Source organism: Empidonax traillii, unplaced genomic scaffold (assembly GCF_003031625.1).
Source record: "Empidonax traillii isolate 1590-97213 ecotype Southwest subspecies unplaced genomic scaffold, ASM303162v1 scaffold10:size5872457, whole genome shotgun sequence".
NCBI lineage: Eukaryota > Metazoa > Chordata > Aves > Passeriformes > Tyrannidae > Empidonax > Empidonax traillii.
The window spans coordinates 4,939,907-4,956,498 of NW_020955203.1; the positions used below are offsets into that span (position 1 = coordinate 4,939,907).

A 16,592-nucleotide genomic window follows, 5' to 3' on the forward strand; every position below is an offset into this window, starting at 1 on the left:
CTCAAATACCATTTCTTGAAAAAATTAAGTCTTTAAATTGATTTTTTTGCGAACTGTGCAATGTCCTCTTCTGCTTGGAGTGGACCATAAGAGTAATTCAACTCACTTTTATCAGAGAAGCTCAACTAAAAGCAGCAGAACACAGGCCATTTCCATCAAGGACAGGACCTGGCCACTTGCTCTCTTCCACAAGATTTCTGGGCCCCATAAATATCATGTATTACCTTGCCAATACGCTCCCATAAAGTCCTTCATGTAGGACACACACTTCAAGTGGAAATCCGGCAGTCCTGAAAACAATCCTGAGATCTGGCAAAGTTTTCATTCCAGGTTCTACAGACAAGAACTCTGGAAAAGGTCACGGCATTTCAAGGTTTGAATGCTTTTTAGTGTTCTGCCCATAATATGTTGAGGGTCAACCCACACGCTTTAAATATATTCAATCAATCTTTTTTTTTAAAGACGAATCTGTTTTCAGAAAATTCCATGTGATTTTGGATGATACCTGGGCAGCACAAAGTAACATCACAGTCTTTGACATACCCTCAAACATCAGTCAAGGTCTGGGTGATGTCTGGCACCAACACATTTCACAGTTCTGTTACACTAGTGGCTTCATCTTACACTCTCTGTAAGACTCTGAGGAGTCCTAAGGACTTCTCATTTCCCAAAAAACAGTGTCTAACATAACAAATATTTCTGTGTTCCTTAGTGGAAGATTTTCTACCCTCCTTTATCACCTCCTCTGCTTTATTTCTCTTCCAGAGCCGCCTTCTGATATCCTTCACACTGTTTAAACAAAAACAAAACAAACAAACCAACAAACAAAAAAGGCAGATTAGGTAATTTCCAGCTCCCTCTTGCCTTCTTGAGACAGCTTTTTTAGACCATCTAAAGTGCTCCACAGTTTTTCACAAAGCATTCCTAGAATTTGCTCTTCTGTTTCTTGTTGAAATTATCTCCTGGACAAGAAGTCAGATTGCCTGTCGCCATCCATGCCTAAATGCTGTATTAGACGCATTTCTTTGCTGATTCCCTGAGCTCAGCTTAGCTACCAGAGTAGCTGTCCTGAGAGAAGGGTGTGGAATCTGCACCATCCATGAATGGATTAGATAGTTTCTTCAGAAAGATGAACAGCATTCTGAGACTCTTTGTCTGATGCAGACTAACATACTGAGATATTCACTACCTGATGTTTCTAAATGTTCCACCACTATAATTGTCATGAAAAAGTTATATTCATGTCCCTTCTCCTGTTCTCAGCCCAGTCCTATCCAGTGCTTTGGGATCCATCTTCAGTAAATGGGACCTTCCTGTTTTCACTCTGCCCTTCAATATTGCGGTGACTCTCTACTTGGCAGCCACAGGGCACTACAACCCCTTCTTCCCCACAACCCTCATCAAGCCTGTGGCTGCAGTGCCCAACATCACCTGGTCTGCCATCAGTGTGCCATTGGTAAGCTTCCCACCAACAGATTCATGATATTTCACAGAAAGGTCAGCATGAATTTATTTATCTCTGGATGACACTTTCACGTGGGTCAGAATGACTACGGTACGTACAGCCAGGACAACTCACAGAAACATCATTCAGTGCAAAGAGAGCAGTGCCATAAAATCCCCAGGCACAGTCCTGGCTGATCCAGCAGAAAGGCTGGTGGGAATAGAGATCCTGAGCCTTTCACTCCACCTAAACTTGGACTGCCCCAAAACAAGCCTCTCACGTGCTGTCAGTGCAGGATCACACGTGGACAGGCCCTCCCTCCTCCTGTCCAGTTTGGGTTAACAGGACGTCAGCAAGACAGTAAGTGGCAACACGAAAATTCAGAGGAAACGTCAGGATTCCAAAGTGACAGAAACTCATTTGTACCCAGGTCTAGGTCTAGATCTGGAGGGTCACCTTCCCAAAACAGCACAAGGGTTAACTGACCCAGAGGGTAGCAATCAACAGCAGCAGCCCTGGGGAGAAGGACTTGGGGTGGTGGTGGGTGAGAGACTGGACATGGCCCAGCCCAGAAATCCCCCTGCCCTGGGCTGATCCCACAGCGTGGGCAGCAGGGGAGGGGGGGATTCTGCCCCTCTGCCCCCTCAGCTGAGACCCCCCTGCAGAGCTGCCTCCAGCCCTGGGAACAACACAGGAAGGACATGGACACTGGAGCGAGTCTAGAGGAGAGACACCTATTTAATTAGAAGGATGAGCAGCTCTTGTACAAGAACAGGCTGTGAAAGAACTGGGATTGTTCAGCCTGGAGAAAGGAAGGCTTTGAGGGTCACCTAATTGTGGCCTTCCAGTACCTGAAGGGAGCCTACAAGGAAGATGGAGAGGGACTTTGAACAAGAACAGGTGGCGACAGGACAAGGGGCAATGACTTCACACTTAAAGAGAGTAGGTTTAGATCAGGTATTAGAAATAAATGCTCGACTGGGAGACTGGTGAATCCCTGGAGGTGTTCAAGGTCAGACTGAACAGGGCTTGGAGCAGCTTGGGATAGTGGAAGGTCTCCCTGCCCATAGCAAGGGATTGGAATGAAATTATCTTTAAGCTCCCTTCCAACCCAAACTATGCCATGACTTCATGATTTACTCACAGTCCAACTCAGGGCCAGGGTTCCTTCCTTTCCAGTTCAGCCAGTATCTTGGAAAAAATAACTGCTGTGTCATTCAGGGTACAGAGAGACAATAACATGCCTTTTTCTACCATCTGCTGCAGCTCCTACAATCCATCCCAGTTGGGGTTGGTCAAGTGTATGGTTGTGGAAACCCCTGGACTGGAGGCATTTTCCTTGTGGCTTTGCTTATCTCCTCCCCACTGATTTGTTTACATGCTGCAATTGGATCGACAGTGGGGATGTTTGCAGGTAAGAAATATTCACCAAGGTAATCTTCACCACCAAGATATCTTGACCCAAGCCATTACACGACTCTGTCCAGGCTTCACAACTATCTGTGCTCATAGGTAATTGGGGCAACACTCTCATTTTTCAACTGTCTCTAAATTTGGAAGCTCTTACTGAAGGTCACAGAACAGAGTGAAGGCAAGAACAGAACAGGGTTTTCTTTGAGCTTTGAATTTGTTAATAGATTTGTAACTCAGGCAGGTGGTTTGTTCCACCTTGCTTAACCCTCCAACCACTGGGTGTGGTGAATCCCATGGAGATGATCTTTAAAGAAACCCAGAAAAAGAGTTTCAGAGCTGATCTCTTGCCACCACAATTGTTTTAAATTACCACCATAAGCAGATGTCTGCCTCAGAGCTGATCAGCCCAGGAAAAGAAGAATCCTTTTCTAGGTGCAGTTTGCTCTGTCCCGCTGTGGATTTGTAAAAATAGCTACATGAATGCTACCAAAAGTGGCCTGTGTCTCCACAAACCAGAGAGACCATATTAAGTTAAGAGACATGAACATCACCTTTGAAGTTAGACAACGTGAAGAATCCCGCAAAAGTTTCTGTGAGGTCAGATCTGGAGCAGATCCTCAGCTCCCGCCCCTGTGGAGAACTTCCGCAGCACTGATGAAGTGACCATCTCTAAGAGATGCAAACCCTGCTTACTCCCACAAAAGACATGCAGTTGCGTCTCTGATATCCAAGATCAGGGTATGTATGAGGTTTAAGCAGCATGTGTGAGCACAGCTTTCTGCAAAGGAGGACACCCAGGGGACAAAGTTCTCCTAGCTGGACCCTCCACCCCCTCATCTGGGGGACCAACTGCAACACACTCAGTGCATGCACAGAAAGTCTTTGCCTAAATGAAACTTTGAGACTGGGCCAGATTCCAACCCTAGGGACACTATCAGGGCTCCAAGATAATGAGCTTCCTTTTTCTGCCTGTGCGTATCATGCAAATGCAAGCACAGATAAGTCCATCTAGACATCAGAGGGGAGAGACGACGGATTCTCAGCAAGGGACAGGTCCTCATGCAGGTACCTCTCACACCTGACCTCCCAGCCTTGCCTTTTGTCTTGCAGCACTGAGCATTGCATCCCCATTTGACAGCATCTACCTTGGCTTACACAACTACAACTGCGCGCTGGCCTGCATCGCAATCGGGGGCATGTTCTACGCCCTGACCTGGCAGACACACCTGCTGTCACTGGCCTGTGGTAAGTACATCTTACATAAACCAAAAATTTGTGCAGCCAGGCAGTCTACGAGTAGTGCAGGTTTAGGGTCAGCCACCAAACGCAGGTTCCATGCAAGAGCTGTTTCTCTGGTGGCACCAGTGTTGAGCCTGAATGTGCAAGTGAGAGTACACAGAGAACAGCATTAGACCCTGATAACGTGGAAACATCTGGAAAGGGTGGAAATACCATTTGTGAAAGGAACACAAGCTATTCCACAACAGATTCACAAAATCAGCCTTTTCATAACTGTAGGTATCGTCAGAGGAAGTGGTTCGTAAGAAGAGGGCTCTTGCACAAGGTCAGTTTAAAATCCATCTGCATGAGCACCCCACCTCCAACAGCAGCCAAAACCAGGACTGTGGGAAGAACTTAATAAAAGAACTTTCCCATTTAAGGAATTCCTTAGATTCACCCAGCCTCCAATTATCTTCATTTCAGTAGTTTTCTGGGCTGAGCACTGTTTCTAGATTGGTCAGTAGCTTTTCCCTCCTTGACTTAGTCCTTGGTTGCCTGACCTTTGCTGCTGTTTTCACACCTCTGGCACACGATGACAAGGAGACCACTGCTGACTGCCTGTGGTGTGAAGGCACAGGACAGAGAACTTCTGCAGTCCCACACTTCTGGAGAATTTCTGCAATTCCCTCTGCATAAGGGCCAAGTCATGTCAAATAAAAAAGTAATTAAAGATAAAAGAAAGGCCACCATCACTTGCAAAGTGATGGCAAAACTGAGTTCTTCATTTACCATCCATCTCTCCAGAGCAGAGAGGATGAAATGTAGTCACAGAATTGTTTGGGTTGAGACCTCCCTTTAGGATCACTGAGTCCAACCATTCCCCCAGCACTGCCAAGCTCACCACTCACCCATGTCCCCAAGTGCCACATCCACACAGCTTTTAAATCTCTCCAGGGATGGGGACTCCACCACTGCCCTAGGCAGCTGGCCCAGGGCTGGACAGCCCTTTCTAAGAAGAAAGTTTCCCAAATATCCAATCTAAACCTCTCCCTGGTGCATCTTGAGGCCGTTTCCTCCTGTCCTACCACTTGTTACCTGGGAGAAGAGACCGCAACATTGGGACATTTCAACTGATTGTTGAATTATAGCACCAATCCTCACACCAGGTAGCTGACAGGATATTTTGCTGTGCATTTTGACAGTACTACTGCTTGTGATTGATAATTTCTTTGGAGACTTAAACAATATTTTCCTCATCCTGAGCTCTCTTTGGTCTTCTTTTCTCAGCATTATTTTGTGCCTACTCTGGAGCAGCCCTTGCTAACGCTCTCTCTGTGGTAAGTTTGGGTCCTTGTTTTAAAACTGGGGGGGGAGGAAGGGGTGTTATTTGTTTGTTTTAACCATGTTTTTGTTTTTTTATGATATAATGCTGAGGAAATCCCTCAGAATTCTCCGTGTCACCTTTGACAGCACTGAAATGAGAATGCTGCAGCCAGTGACAGGTCTCGTACAAACTCTGGGTCAGTTGAATTGTGCCCTTGGAGACTCTATAGCTGATAATAAGATTTCAAAGACCTTTGTAGCATGTTATCCACAGCAGGGCTGTGCATGTGTATGTGAGTTCCAGGAAGAGCATATGGCTTGAGATTAAACGCTTAGTTGAACAATATCTTTTAGCAATTCCCAGTGGTCTAAATTTTCACTTTCTTCTTCCAAGGTCTTTCTCCAGCTACACCCACAGATATTATTAAAGTTTGAACTGGATGTAAGAACTAAAATGAGGGAGAGACTGTTCTCTTAAGTACAAAGTTATTGTATTTGGACAAATCAAGAAAGGGGTGAAGCCAGAAATGCCAGGCTTTGTTTCTTCTTTAGGATCTGAGGGATTAAAGCAAAACCATATTTTAATAAAATTGATTTACTAACTTAAAAGAAAAGAAAGAATAAAACTTGCAGCTTCATGAATTAAATGTATTCATCTGGCACCCACTCAGTACCATGTAGGTCCCTGCAGATGGGCTGCTTTAAGCACACCTTCTTTTGGGATGCATCAGGAAAAAGAACATCCACTTTTTCTCCCTGTGATCTCCTTTTTGGCAGACCTCAGGTCAGGTCAAGAGGTGGGGAAACAGAGAAGGATTGGGGGTCGGATGTAATGCCAGTGACACACAGTTGTTGAGGAGGATGAGTTAATAACACTCTCACTACAGGACATTTTACAGAGCAGAGAGGGTAGAATTTGGCCCTTTTATTAGAGAATTTAAATGTCCACCAGTGAGCTAGGTGCCTTGGCTTTCATTGCAGTCATCAGACCTCTGGAGCCTGATTCAGTTGCTTCAGTATTGGTGTAAGGTGCCATCCAGCACCAAGAGCTGCACCTCCAAAAGGGCTGAGGTCTCCAGCGTCGGGTGCTTTGTGTAGCCCCACACACTTCAGATGAATTAGACACCTCTGTGCGAGCAGCTGAATTGACATTTGGTAGCAGAGGAGCCTCCCAGACTCTTCAGTGAGCAGAAAGATCCTTGATCACATGTAGCCCCCACCAGCTGCATCTCTGGATCCAGACAGGAGGACTCTGCACATGGGGGGTTCAGGAAGACATATCCTATTTACACCCTGTGCTCAGAGAGAGCACAGGCTCTCCCAGCTCCTCAATGCAAGAATTCAGCCACAGGCAGACATAAGCGGAGGGGACAAGCAAAAAGCAGTACCAAAATCACCTCTCTGTCTGTTTTCTCTCCCCCTCCCAGCTCGGGCTGCCAGTCTGCACCTGGCCTTTTTGTTTCTCCGCACTCCTCTTCCTGCTGATCAACTCAGAAAACCCAGCCATCTACAAAATCCCCCTCTCCAAAGTCACCTACCCTGAAGCCAACAGGATCTACTACCTGAGGATGAGGAGAAGGGCCTCGGAGATCAGGAGGGAGGAGCAGAAGCGGAAGGAGCAGAAACCCCCCCACGACTCAAAAATAAGCACAGGAGTCACCCCCCTGTGCACCCCCAAGAACCGCCACGCTCACTGATTCCCACGTATCCACAACTTGCACAGTTTTGGGGCAGCTTTCCAAATGTCATCCAAGCCCACAGCACAGCCACAAACACCACCTTTGCCAGCGGTCTGCAGGCTGGGGATTCAGCATTCCACATTCCAGAGGAAACACGGTTTTGCCCTTGAGCTGAGCTTTCCAAAAAGCACTCAGGTAACATAATAACAGCTGCCTTATCAATCCACATGTTGTTAACTTGAAAGTCACCTCTTATCAATAATAATTATAAGAATAGGCAGAAGAACATTAAAGATGACAGGAGGCTGCATTTAATTTCAGAGGTGTAATTTAACAAAGTAAGTATGCTGAGAAGGCATTGGTGTGTAATAATAATAAATAATGTAAGAACTACGTCAAGAGCTGCACTTCAAATTAAGAACATGTGTATTTGAAAGTGGAATAAACAGACTGATCTCTTCCTCTCTTGTGTCCCATCAATGTCTAACCCTTTTAGTACCTCTTAAGAGCTGCAACACACACAAGTAAATATTCTTACAGCTTGCACAGCATTTTTGGTGCCACCTCCTGGCTCCTTGTTAAGTGAAGATATGAATACATATGCTTTAATCAGACTGGAAAATCAGACTAGCTAGAAATGATCAAACATTCTTCTTTTCCTTGAATAATTTTCCTTCTTACAAATAGATCTCTTTCCTGCTGATTGCAGGACAGCAAGACGGAATCCCAACATGCATCTAGTGGGAAATAGGAAAACTCCATACAAAAAGTGAGATGAACAGTTACTGCTGGGGGCAGTTCCTGCAGTTCATTCTCTCCCTTTCCTGTGGGAGCAGATCCTTTCCATTAAGCCATGAGAAATTAACAAGTCAGAGGTTCCCCTTGATGTTTGCTGGGTGTCAGACCGTGGTCTTCACATGCATCTTCAGTGTCTCGACACTGCCAGTTTATGCCTCCTCCTTAAAACAGGAGAGCACCAGCTGCCCTAAGGAGGGCTTTTCTTGGGAACCTTTTCCAAAACCTCTGCAGAGGAAGCCTGCCAGAAAAGGCTTCCTCATTCTAAGGTTGTTTTAAACAATCAGTTTAAAATCGCACACCCAAGGGACGTGAAAATTTGAAATCCAAAGAGGCTGTGCAACCACAAACATTCAGATCAGGCGTTGTCCTCTCTGCCTCGTGATGTGGGGTTGTTTTGGACATCCATTGGGGTGTCTTTGAGAAAGTGGGATCCCAACTCCAAACCTCACTTTTTTAAAAACATTATCCCGGGTGCTTGTCATAGGACTAGTTGTGCCTTTATCACCAAAAAGCAGCAGCAACAGCATCTGCCAGCCCCTCTAAATGTCCCCTCAGAAGCAGCATCCAAGTTGCAATTCAACCCCATGAACAAAACCATAGCCTGATTTATGTCCAGGTGCTTTTTGAACAGGTGAGACCATTCCAGGGACTGTGGTAAAATTTAAGCCTCCTTCCCCTCTCTGCCAAGACACCCTTTGAGCCAGGATGCCACCAAAGCAATGGGTCAGTCTGGTATGGTCACAACAAGCTGCAAGATCAGGGGTTATCCTCGTGTTTCTGCTGCTGTAGAGAAACAAAGGGTCAGGCCTCATCACTCTCATCAAAAAACAGTTCTTTCTTATATCTAGGCATCTGCTCTGCACAGTTTAATTTAGCTCATGCACAGTGAAGCATCAGAGAAAGATTTGAATAGCGGCAACACAGAGTCAGCAAAAATACTGTAAAATACTTCTAGAATCATATTTTTGAAGAAAAAAACTCAACTCTGGTTAGTTATGCCCGGCATATTACTTGTTTCCTTAAAAATAAGAGTGAAGTCCAAGCACAATATTGGTTATTGGAAAGAATTTGTCATGTAAGTGCCACTGCAGGCATTAATTCCTCAGCCAGAAGCAAATCCATCCTGAAATCAATTAGTGAAGCAATTTCTAGGGTTGAAGTCTTCCATAAAAAATAGGGTATAAACAGCTTTATTAAGTCTCTAGCTAATCAAAAGATTTGAGTAACTGTAGCCAGTACTAATAATTCTTGAAAACAGGCAAGACAAATCAAGTGTCCCCTGTAAGGCAGCAGCAGACAATAAAAGCACTAACTGAAGTTATCCACGGTAGCCCAGCAGCCTGCTACCTATTGAGTTCTACAAAATTTTTCATTAAGAGAAATAAAATGTACATTCTTTGGGGAGACTAATAATTTTGAGACAGTTCCCAGAGAGCTAACATAAAACAAGTAGGCCCATTAAATAAAAAATAAAAGCCTCTTCTGTAGCTGGAGTGGTCACTCCATCCAGCTCACCCCCCCAAGAAAATTAAATGCTCCTGTACAAACTAACACCTGGACTGGCAGTAGCATACACAAAACCAGCCCCCCTGAAAATTTGCCTTCAAAAATTAAAAAGCAGAGGCAGGTGTGAGCAGACTAATAAACGTGAAGGAATTGCAGGAGAGCTCCCCCGGGGACAGAGAAGACAAATCTGTTATAACTCGAGTCCAGTGTAAATGCAGTACATATGCTATGTGGTTCTAAGAAAAATGCTTACTTTAGTGCTCAAAAAAAAAAAAAAAAAAAAAAAAAAAAAAAAATTTAAAAAATGTTGTTTTCGCTTTGAGAGGAGGATCACAGTTCTTCTCTCTTACCCATAGGTGCTTCTGGTGACAAGATCAGTCTCAGAACTCACACAGAGAAAGCTTGGCTCCTCACTGGAACAACCTGTTTGCTGGAGCATTATGTTTCCATCCCGATTCACAAAATCATTTAGACTGGAAAAGCCCTCTAAGATCGTCACAATTCTCCCAGCACTGCCAAGGTGACCACCAACCCACATGCCCAAGTGCCACATCTAACTGGGTTTCAAATCCCTCCAGGGATGGGGACTCCTCCACAGCCCTGGGCAGCCTATGCCAGGGTTGGACAACCCTTTCCATAATGAATTTCTTTCTAATATTGAATCTAAAATGTTTCCAGAGGGGCACTCCAGCAACACAGGGCCTCATTACAAGTTGGATTAAAAAAAAAAAAAAAAACAAAAACACACAACCACACAAAACTAACACTCTAAAATTTATCTGAATAAGACAATTCCCTAAAATTTCCAGGTGCTGGGAAGTTGCTCTGTGCTCTGTCCGTGCCAGATATCTCCAGTCTGCAACAACAGACACGCTGACCAACACTGCAGACCGACCCAGGTTTTCTTGTAGATCACTTTTACCAGGGTTACAGAAATACCACCACTCGCAGGGTGAGACCTATTTGGTGAACATTATCCCCTCACTTCCCCTACGACAGTTTTAATTTGGAAGATGGAAGGAGTTCAAACAGGAAACAAGCCCTTGGTTGCAGTTGATTTTACAGTTCTCGGGGGGTTTTTTACAGGCTCCTACAGCTGTTGCCACAGCTGGAATTCACACATCCCAGGGGTGGGGTAGGGTAAGAAGACCTGGGATAGCTCTGTGGGAAGCAAAGGTTTCTTCCACCACTTTTTTGCCTGGGAACAAGTTTGGGAACCTTTTACTGCTCGCTCAGCAGCTCCTGAGCACACCCAGTTACCTCAGTGAATTTAAGTAGCTCAAGCTCTCACGGAACTGCATCCTCACATCCTTCTCCAGGGACAGCCCTTTGCATAGGCAGTTGAGGCAGACCCAAATCCCTGCTCCCAGACAAAATGTGCAGCTTCACACAGCACAGTGGGGTTGAAGCACCAAGAAGGTGCAGAAGCCCTTCCAAAAAACATCCAGCCACATCAAAATGCAGAGGTTTTCAGGCTGCTTAGCACGTCTCAGCATCTGCAAGATAAACAGTGCTGTGCACTGAATTGCAAAAAGCAACAGAGAGACAGAGACATCCTTGACCTGCATAACTTAGGATGATCTGGAGTCTTCTTTCCCCTGCACACCCCAGCCTGCACCTGACCCTGCTTCTCCACACTTCCCTCATTTCAGCTAAGTGCTGACGGCTCTGTTGCTCTGTCATCCACAAGCCTCTGCTCTGCAAAACCGCTCAGCCAGAAATCAGGCAGAGACTTCCTGGCTGTGGAGAAAACCAAAAAGGCAAAGGTGATGACAAACTGTCAGCCAACAATGGTTTCTTACTGTAGTCAAGTGAGTTCATTTCACTTGTGCAAATTAAATCACATTTAGGCCATTTTGTTTTCCCAGAAATTTTGTTATCCTACACATACGACTTTTTTTTTCTTTTGTCAACTGCAAAATGAGCATCTTTACTGTAAATGGATTTATGCCTGGGCGTGCATGTGCATGAAAATGTTGCTCTGTGGTATTGCTTGCAAAATCCCATAATCATCCACAGCCACTGAAATTTTTCCTCTATCCTATTATTTTCAATAAGTAATTTCAACTATTCATTTTCAGTTTTTTCCACTGTTTGATGGTACATCTCTGGATGCCAGCAGTCCTCTTTCTCTCGTTGATAAGATCTGCAACCCGTGCTTATGTACAGCATCTGCCACTTCTGTTAAGAACTACTTGGCAAGAAAATAGTAATCACTGGGATTTACAGGCTGAAAGAGCTTCTTGTTGGAAGTATTATAGCATTCTGCTCTCTGTTAAGGCCTAAGGCATTCATCTCCTACAATGTATAGGCTTGTGAGAATGGATTATTTCCTCAAGAGCAGGCAGGCCCTGGGTGAGAGTCACAAGCCTACCATCAGGGCCAAGGGATGCAGAAAGGACAGGAAACCTTTTTAAGCTTAGAACAGATGCAGGGAAGTTGAGGGAATTGACTCTGAAAATGCAAAAGTGAATGCAAAAGCAGAAAAAACACCTTGCCTTGTGCCACAGAAGTGAGGCAAGTCTGGCCAGCTTTGTCATTCTTATGGGAATCCTGCTGCCTTGAGGCAGGTTTGGTAAAAGAACCCCTTTGGATTTGGGTATTTCCCTGGAGCCAGGAGAAAAGGAGAGGGCTTCCAAAACCCTCTAGCATATCAGGTTGTTTCAAGGTAGCGGTTGGATTCAGTTATCTCCTTTTTTATCAGTTATCTCTTTTTTTTTTTTTTTTTTTTTATTAAATCCCAGCTCCTTTTATATCATTTTCAAAAAGCACCAAACAAGCAGCAAGCAAGTAGCAACATCCTAATTAGCTGCTCATCATTACTGGTACACTTGGCAGCAATTGCTGAGACACCTGGAGATGTCCAAGGATAAGGCTGTGGTTCTCACTCACCAAATCTACGGACTCACAGTCCACCCTTGCTCCCCAGTCAGCCTGTGTGTAAAACTTACTCATCTTCAAGGCCACACTGGAAGGTTTCCCAAGCTGATCTCCTCTTCCAGGGAGCCAGCAGACCTGCTCTTAACCCCTACACAGGGCAAAGAAGAGAAAAGGATAATGCCAAGCACCAGGCATCCTGCAGAACAGATTCACAGGGCAGGGAGAGAAGAGAGGATCAGAAGGTGACCAAACAAGAGGCCAGTGTCTTCCAACCCAAGTGAATATTATCTTCTCTTGGGAGCCAGTGTGCCACAGTGAGCAATTGGAGTTGGGATCGTGGTAGGGGTGAAGAATGATTTCCAATCAGGTATCATAGATGCTTCCAGCTCAGTGTCCCTTCCACAGGTATCCAGGCCAGCTTAGAGAAATGCCCATTGCTGACAAGCAAAGCGATAGGGCTGCCTGGAAAGAGGACTGGGAACACGAAACCAGACAAGGGGAGCCAGCCAGAAGAAGGAACTTGGCTTTTCTTTGACCTGTATTTCACTGGGTTTCATGAGAGATATGACTACCTTGTCTCTCTCCTGGGGTCTCAGAGACATTTCTTAAGCTGGACACCATGGGCACCTCTACACTGGTGAATGGAGTGATGCAAGGTGGCAGGTCCTCATCTCTTAGATGCTGAACCACCCCATGTTGGCCTGGCAACAGAGTTTTGAACAAACACCTTGAAAAACCTGAATATAGATTTTTTTATTTTTTTTTCACAGCTGAAATAGATGTGTTGTTTGCTACCCCAGCACTCCTGTGCTCAGAGCATCAGCCTGCAGGAAAGGAGCCTGAACCTCTGCCAAAAGTTGGCATCTATTTGCCATGAGAGTAGAGAGCTTTTTTTACACCCTACTCTGGCTGTGAAACATCTACAACACACTCTACCAACTCCTGCCCCACTCCTATCCCAGGAGACAGGGACTGTTGCTTTTAATCAATAAGCTGGTTTCCAGATTTCACTTTTGCACCCTTGGAGCTGCATAGACTGAGTAGGTGAGTCATGAGAGCATACCAAGATGGATAGAAAGGTCAGTGGGTCTCCAGAGCAGGTAGGCAGAGGAGGGAAGTGATGCATCAGGAGAACTGTTAATTTTGGGAGAACACACCATCAGCAGTACACAGAGCAGTACACAAGCCCAGAGCCTGGTGGGTTTGAACTGTGGCAGGGCCAGGGAGCCCTCTGAAAATGGAGACATAAGTATTTGCTGTGATTTGCATGGTTGCACACGTGGCTGTGCTGGAGACACACCACGAGAGGGAGACGGACACCAGAGCAGAGAGTGCCTTGCTCCAGCCATCCCCTCCCACCCCACTGTCACACAGAGGAATGTCAAACAGCAGCTTTTTGCAGGCCAAAATGCAGGGATAGAAGCTGCCTACACCGTGTAAACCCAAAAGTATTTCCCTCAGCCGTCAAGGACAAGGCTGTGACAGACCCCACTGTGCTCTGTGCTGAAGCAGATTTTTCCACTCTGCATTTCACTCATAAAAACAAGATGATGAAAAGCGAGATGGCCGCAGATGTTGATCAGGACAGACTTATTCCTCCAGGCACCCTGGAGGTCACACAGGTCAATCCCTTCTGGCCAGAGGAGCTGTCTCCTTAGCCAGCACGTGGTGAGCATCACTCTCCCTCAGTATACCCTGTGGTTATCTCACACTCCTGCCATACCTCCATTACCACTGCCACCTCTCCACACACCTCCAGAGGAACCACAGACTGTGAAAAATTCTGGAATTGAACTGGTTGGGTTGGGTCCTACAACAAGTCTTACAACAAGAGTCTACACTAGGTGGGCTTCAAAGGTTTCTTATCTTACCAGTGCAATTTTGGAGCATCACCTGGTTCTGACACTCTCTCCCATAACATCCTCATGGACAAGTTAATGGAGTACAAGCTGGATAAGTGGATAGAAAGTTGGATTGAAAACTGGCTGAATGGTTGGGCTCAAAGGGTTATAATCAGTGACACGAATTACAGGTAGAGGCCAGTCACTAGTGCTGTAACCCAGGGCTAATAAGTTTAACCCAGGGGGTTGGAGCAGAGTGCATCCTTGCCAAATTTGGGGCAGGTATAACACTGGGAGGAGTGCTGGGTACATTAGAGGGTTCTATTGCCATCCAGAGGGACCTCAGCAAGCTGGAAAAATCAGCTGACAAGGACCTGATGAAGTTCGGGAAAGAGAAGTGCGAAGTTCCAAATCTGAGGAGGAACAATTCCATGCAGCAGCACATGACTGAGGCCATCCAGCTGGAAATTATCATGGCAGAAAAGGCCCTGGGGGGCCCTGGTGATCACCAAGGTGACCACAGTCCAGCAGTGTGTCCTTGCAGCAAGGAAGCCAACAGCTTCTTCGGCTTCATTAGGAGAAACATCAGCATATCAAGGGAGGTGATCCTTCCCTTTTACTCGGCACTGGTGAGACATATCTAGTGTGTAATGTCCACTCTTGGAGCTTCTCAGCAAAGGGCAGGGTCATACCCAGCACATCCAGCAAAGGACCACCAAAATGGGATGGCAAGGAGCCCACAAACATCGTACACATATCACATTTCCACAGCCTAACCCGGCAAAGGTAGACCAGGGCTTGAGTTTTAGCAATCTGCAGAGAGCTCCATGGGAGGATTTACTAAAGCACTTGTTGGAATCCAAGAGCTGATGTGGCTCCCAGTGCAGACCTAATCCCTGCAGTACAACCTGAGCACAGCCAAAACCAGCAGTAAAAGGCAATCTGCTACCAAGTGGGTTTCAGTGCACCTCTTCTTGAAGGCCACTGAGCCTTGAGAGAAGGCGTGAAGCCAGAGCGTGTGAAGCTGGATTAGGGCCCTTAAGAGTCTTTCCTGGCACAGCTGACCTGTTCAGGCACTGTACCCAGCTAATCCAACCAGACAGCTCCTGCCTGGCGAGCTAAACCAGTCAGGGATCATTCAGGCATTCTTCAGGTGCTCTGCCTGGTCGAGATCCAACGACCAACCCCTGTTCTGACCATGTCAGGCGCTGGGCTTGGTCCAAGGGGTGTTCTCTGAGCCACCTTCCCACAGAGCACAGCGTGCAGAAGAAACACATCAGCCAGCTCTGCTGGCAGAGAGCTGGTGAGGCAAGTCATAGATTCAGACATCCTAAACCACACAGAACTCAGCTGTCAGACACCAGCACCAGCAGCCTTGTCCTCAGCACCCAGTGGTCTTCACGCTGATGCCTAAAATCAAGAGGCAACCCATTATTCACCTGTAAGTGTTCCCTGAAAGGTCAGTTTGCACATCCTGCATTAATTACACCGTCACCCAGAGCTGGTGGCCCACTCCCAGGAAGGTGACACCTGACAGCTCCATAACAGGCACGTGGCACATCTTGATCCTTTTGGCAAAGGATTTGCACTGCTGGTTGGGCCTTCCACCTTTGAATCCCAAATGACAGGAGACACCTACATCCTTGTGTGCCCAGCACTGAAGGTTAAGTGATGAGCACCTGAACTGGCATGGATTGAGATATAAATGGGAGGTTTTATATCACTGCCACCCTTCTACATCGATCCTGTAGGGTATCTCAGTCCTCAGGCAACCAGGAGTGCTTTTCCTGCCCGAGGCACAGAGCTTCAGGCACGCATTCATGCACCTGACTCCAGCACTCAAGATGGGATCTCGTCTGGACCTTTCCAGAAGGTAAATTTCTGGAAATTTATTGATTCCCTAAGGCAGTTAGTACATGAATAAAACCCTCCAGCAGCCGGCTGAACCCAGGATCCAGTGAGCCCGTCACATGGCAGCGGAGATCTCCATTGCTCTGCCTCTATCTCACAGGGCAGGCTGATGCCAGGGACCTCATTCCCACGCAGGAATCAGCAGACTGTGATCCTGTTACTTATTAACCAGCCCTGATAATCTGAACAATGCATCTCTCCAAGATATCCATCACTGACCTGCCAGCCAGTGGCTTTTCTATGTGTCACCGCAACCTGTCAAACACCTCATTAAGGCACCAGAATCAGACAGAGCAGTCCTAAATCTGGTTCCTTTGTACGAGCACATGTGGTGACAGGCCAAGGCCCTGGCACAGGTTACCCAGAGAAGCTGTGGCCATCCCATCCCTGGAAGTGTCCAAGGCCAGGTTGGACAGGGCTTGGAGCGACCTGGGCTGGTGGAAGGTTGTTTGAAGCAACCTGCTCTAGCGGAAGGTTGCACATCCCTGTCATGGCAGGGGTTTTTACAGGATGAGCTTTAAGGTCCCTTCCAACCCAAACCATTCCACGACTCTGTGATTCCCCAGAGGAAAGAAC

At 46.3% G+C, this 16,592-nt stretch overlaps 1 protein-coding gene across 1 annotated transcript in view; it reads left to right on the forward strand.

The window, feature by feature from the left end:
- The window catches only part of LOC114058432 (urea transporter 2-like), a 315,094-nt gene that overhangs the window by 282,821 nt on the left and 15,681 nt on the right, over nt 1-16,592 (forward strand). Inside the window, exons 7-12 of the mRNA XM_027885792.1 lie at nt 1,264-1,456; nt 2,711-2,858; nt 3,968-4,102; nt 5,366-5,415; nt 6,829-7,095; nt 14,441-14,618. Coding sequence (XP_027741593.1) covers nt 1,264-1,456; nt 2,711-2,858; nt 3,968-4,102; nt 5,366-5,415; nt 6,829-7,095; nt 14,441-14,618 — 971 coding nt within the window. The remainder of the gene's footprint in view (nt 1-1,263; nt 1,457-2,710; nt 2,859-3,967; nt 4,103-5,365; nt 5,416-6,828; nt 7,096-14,440; nt 14,619-16,592) is intronic.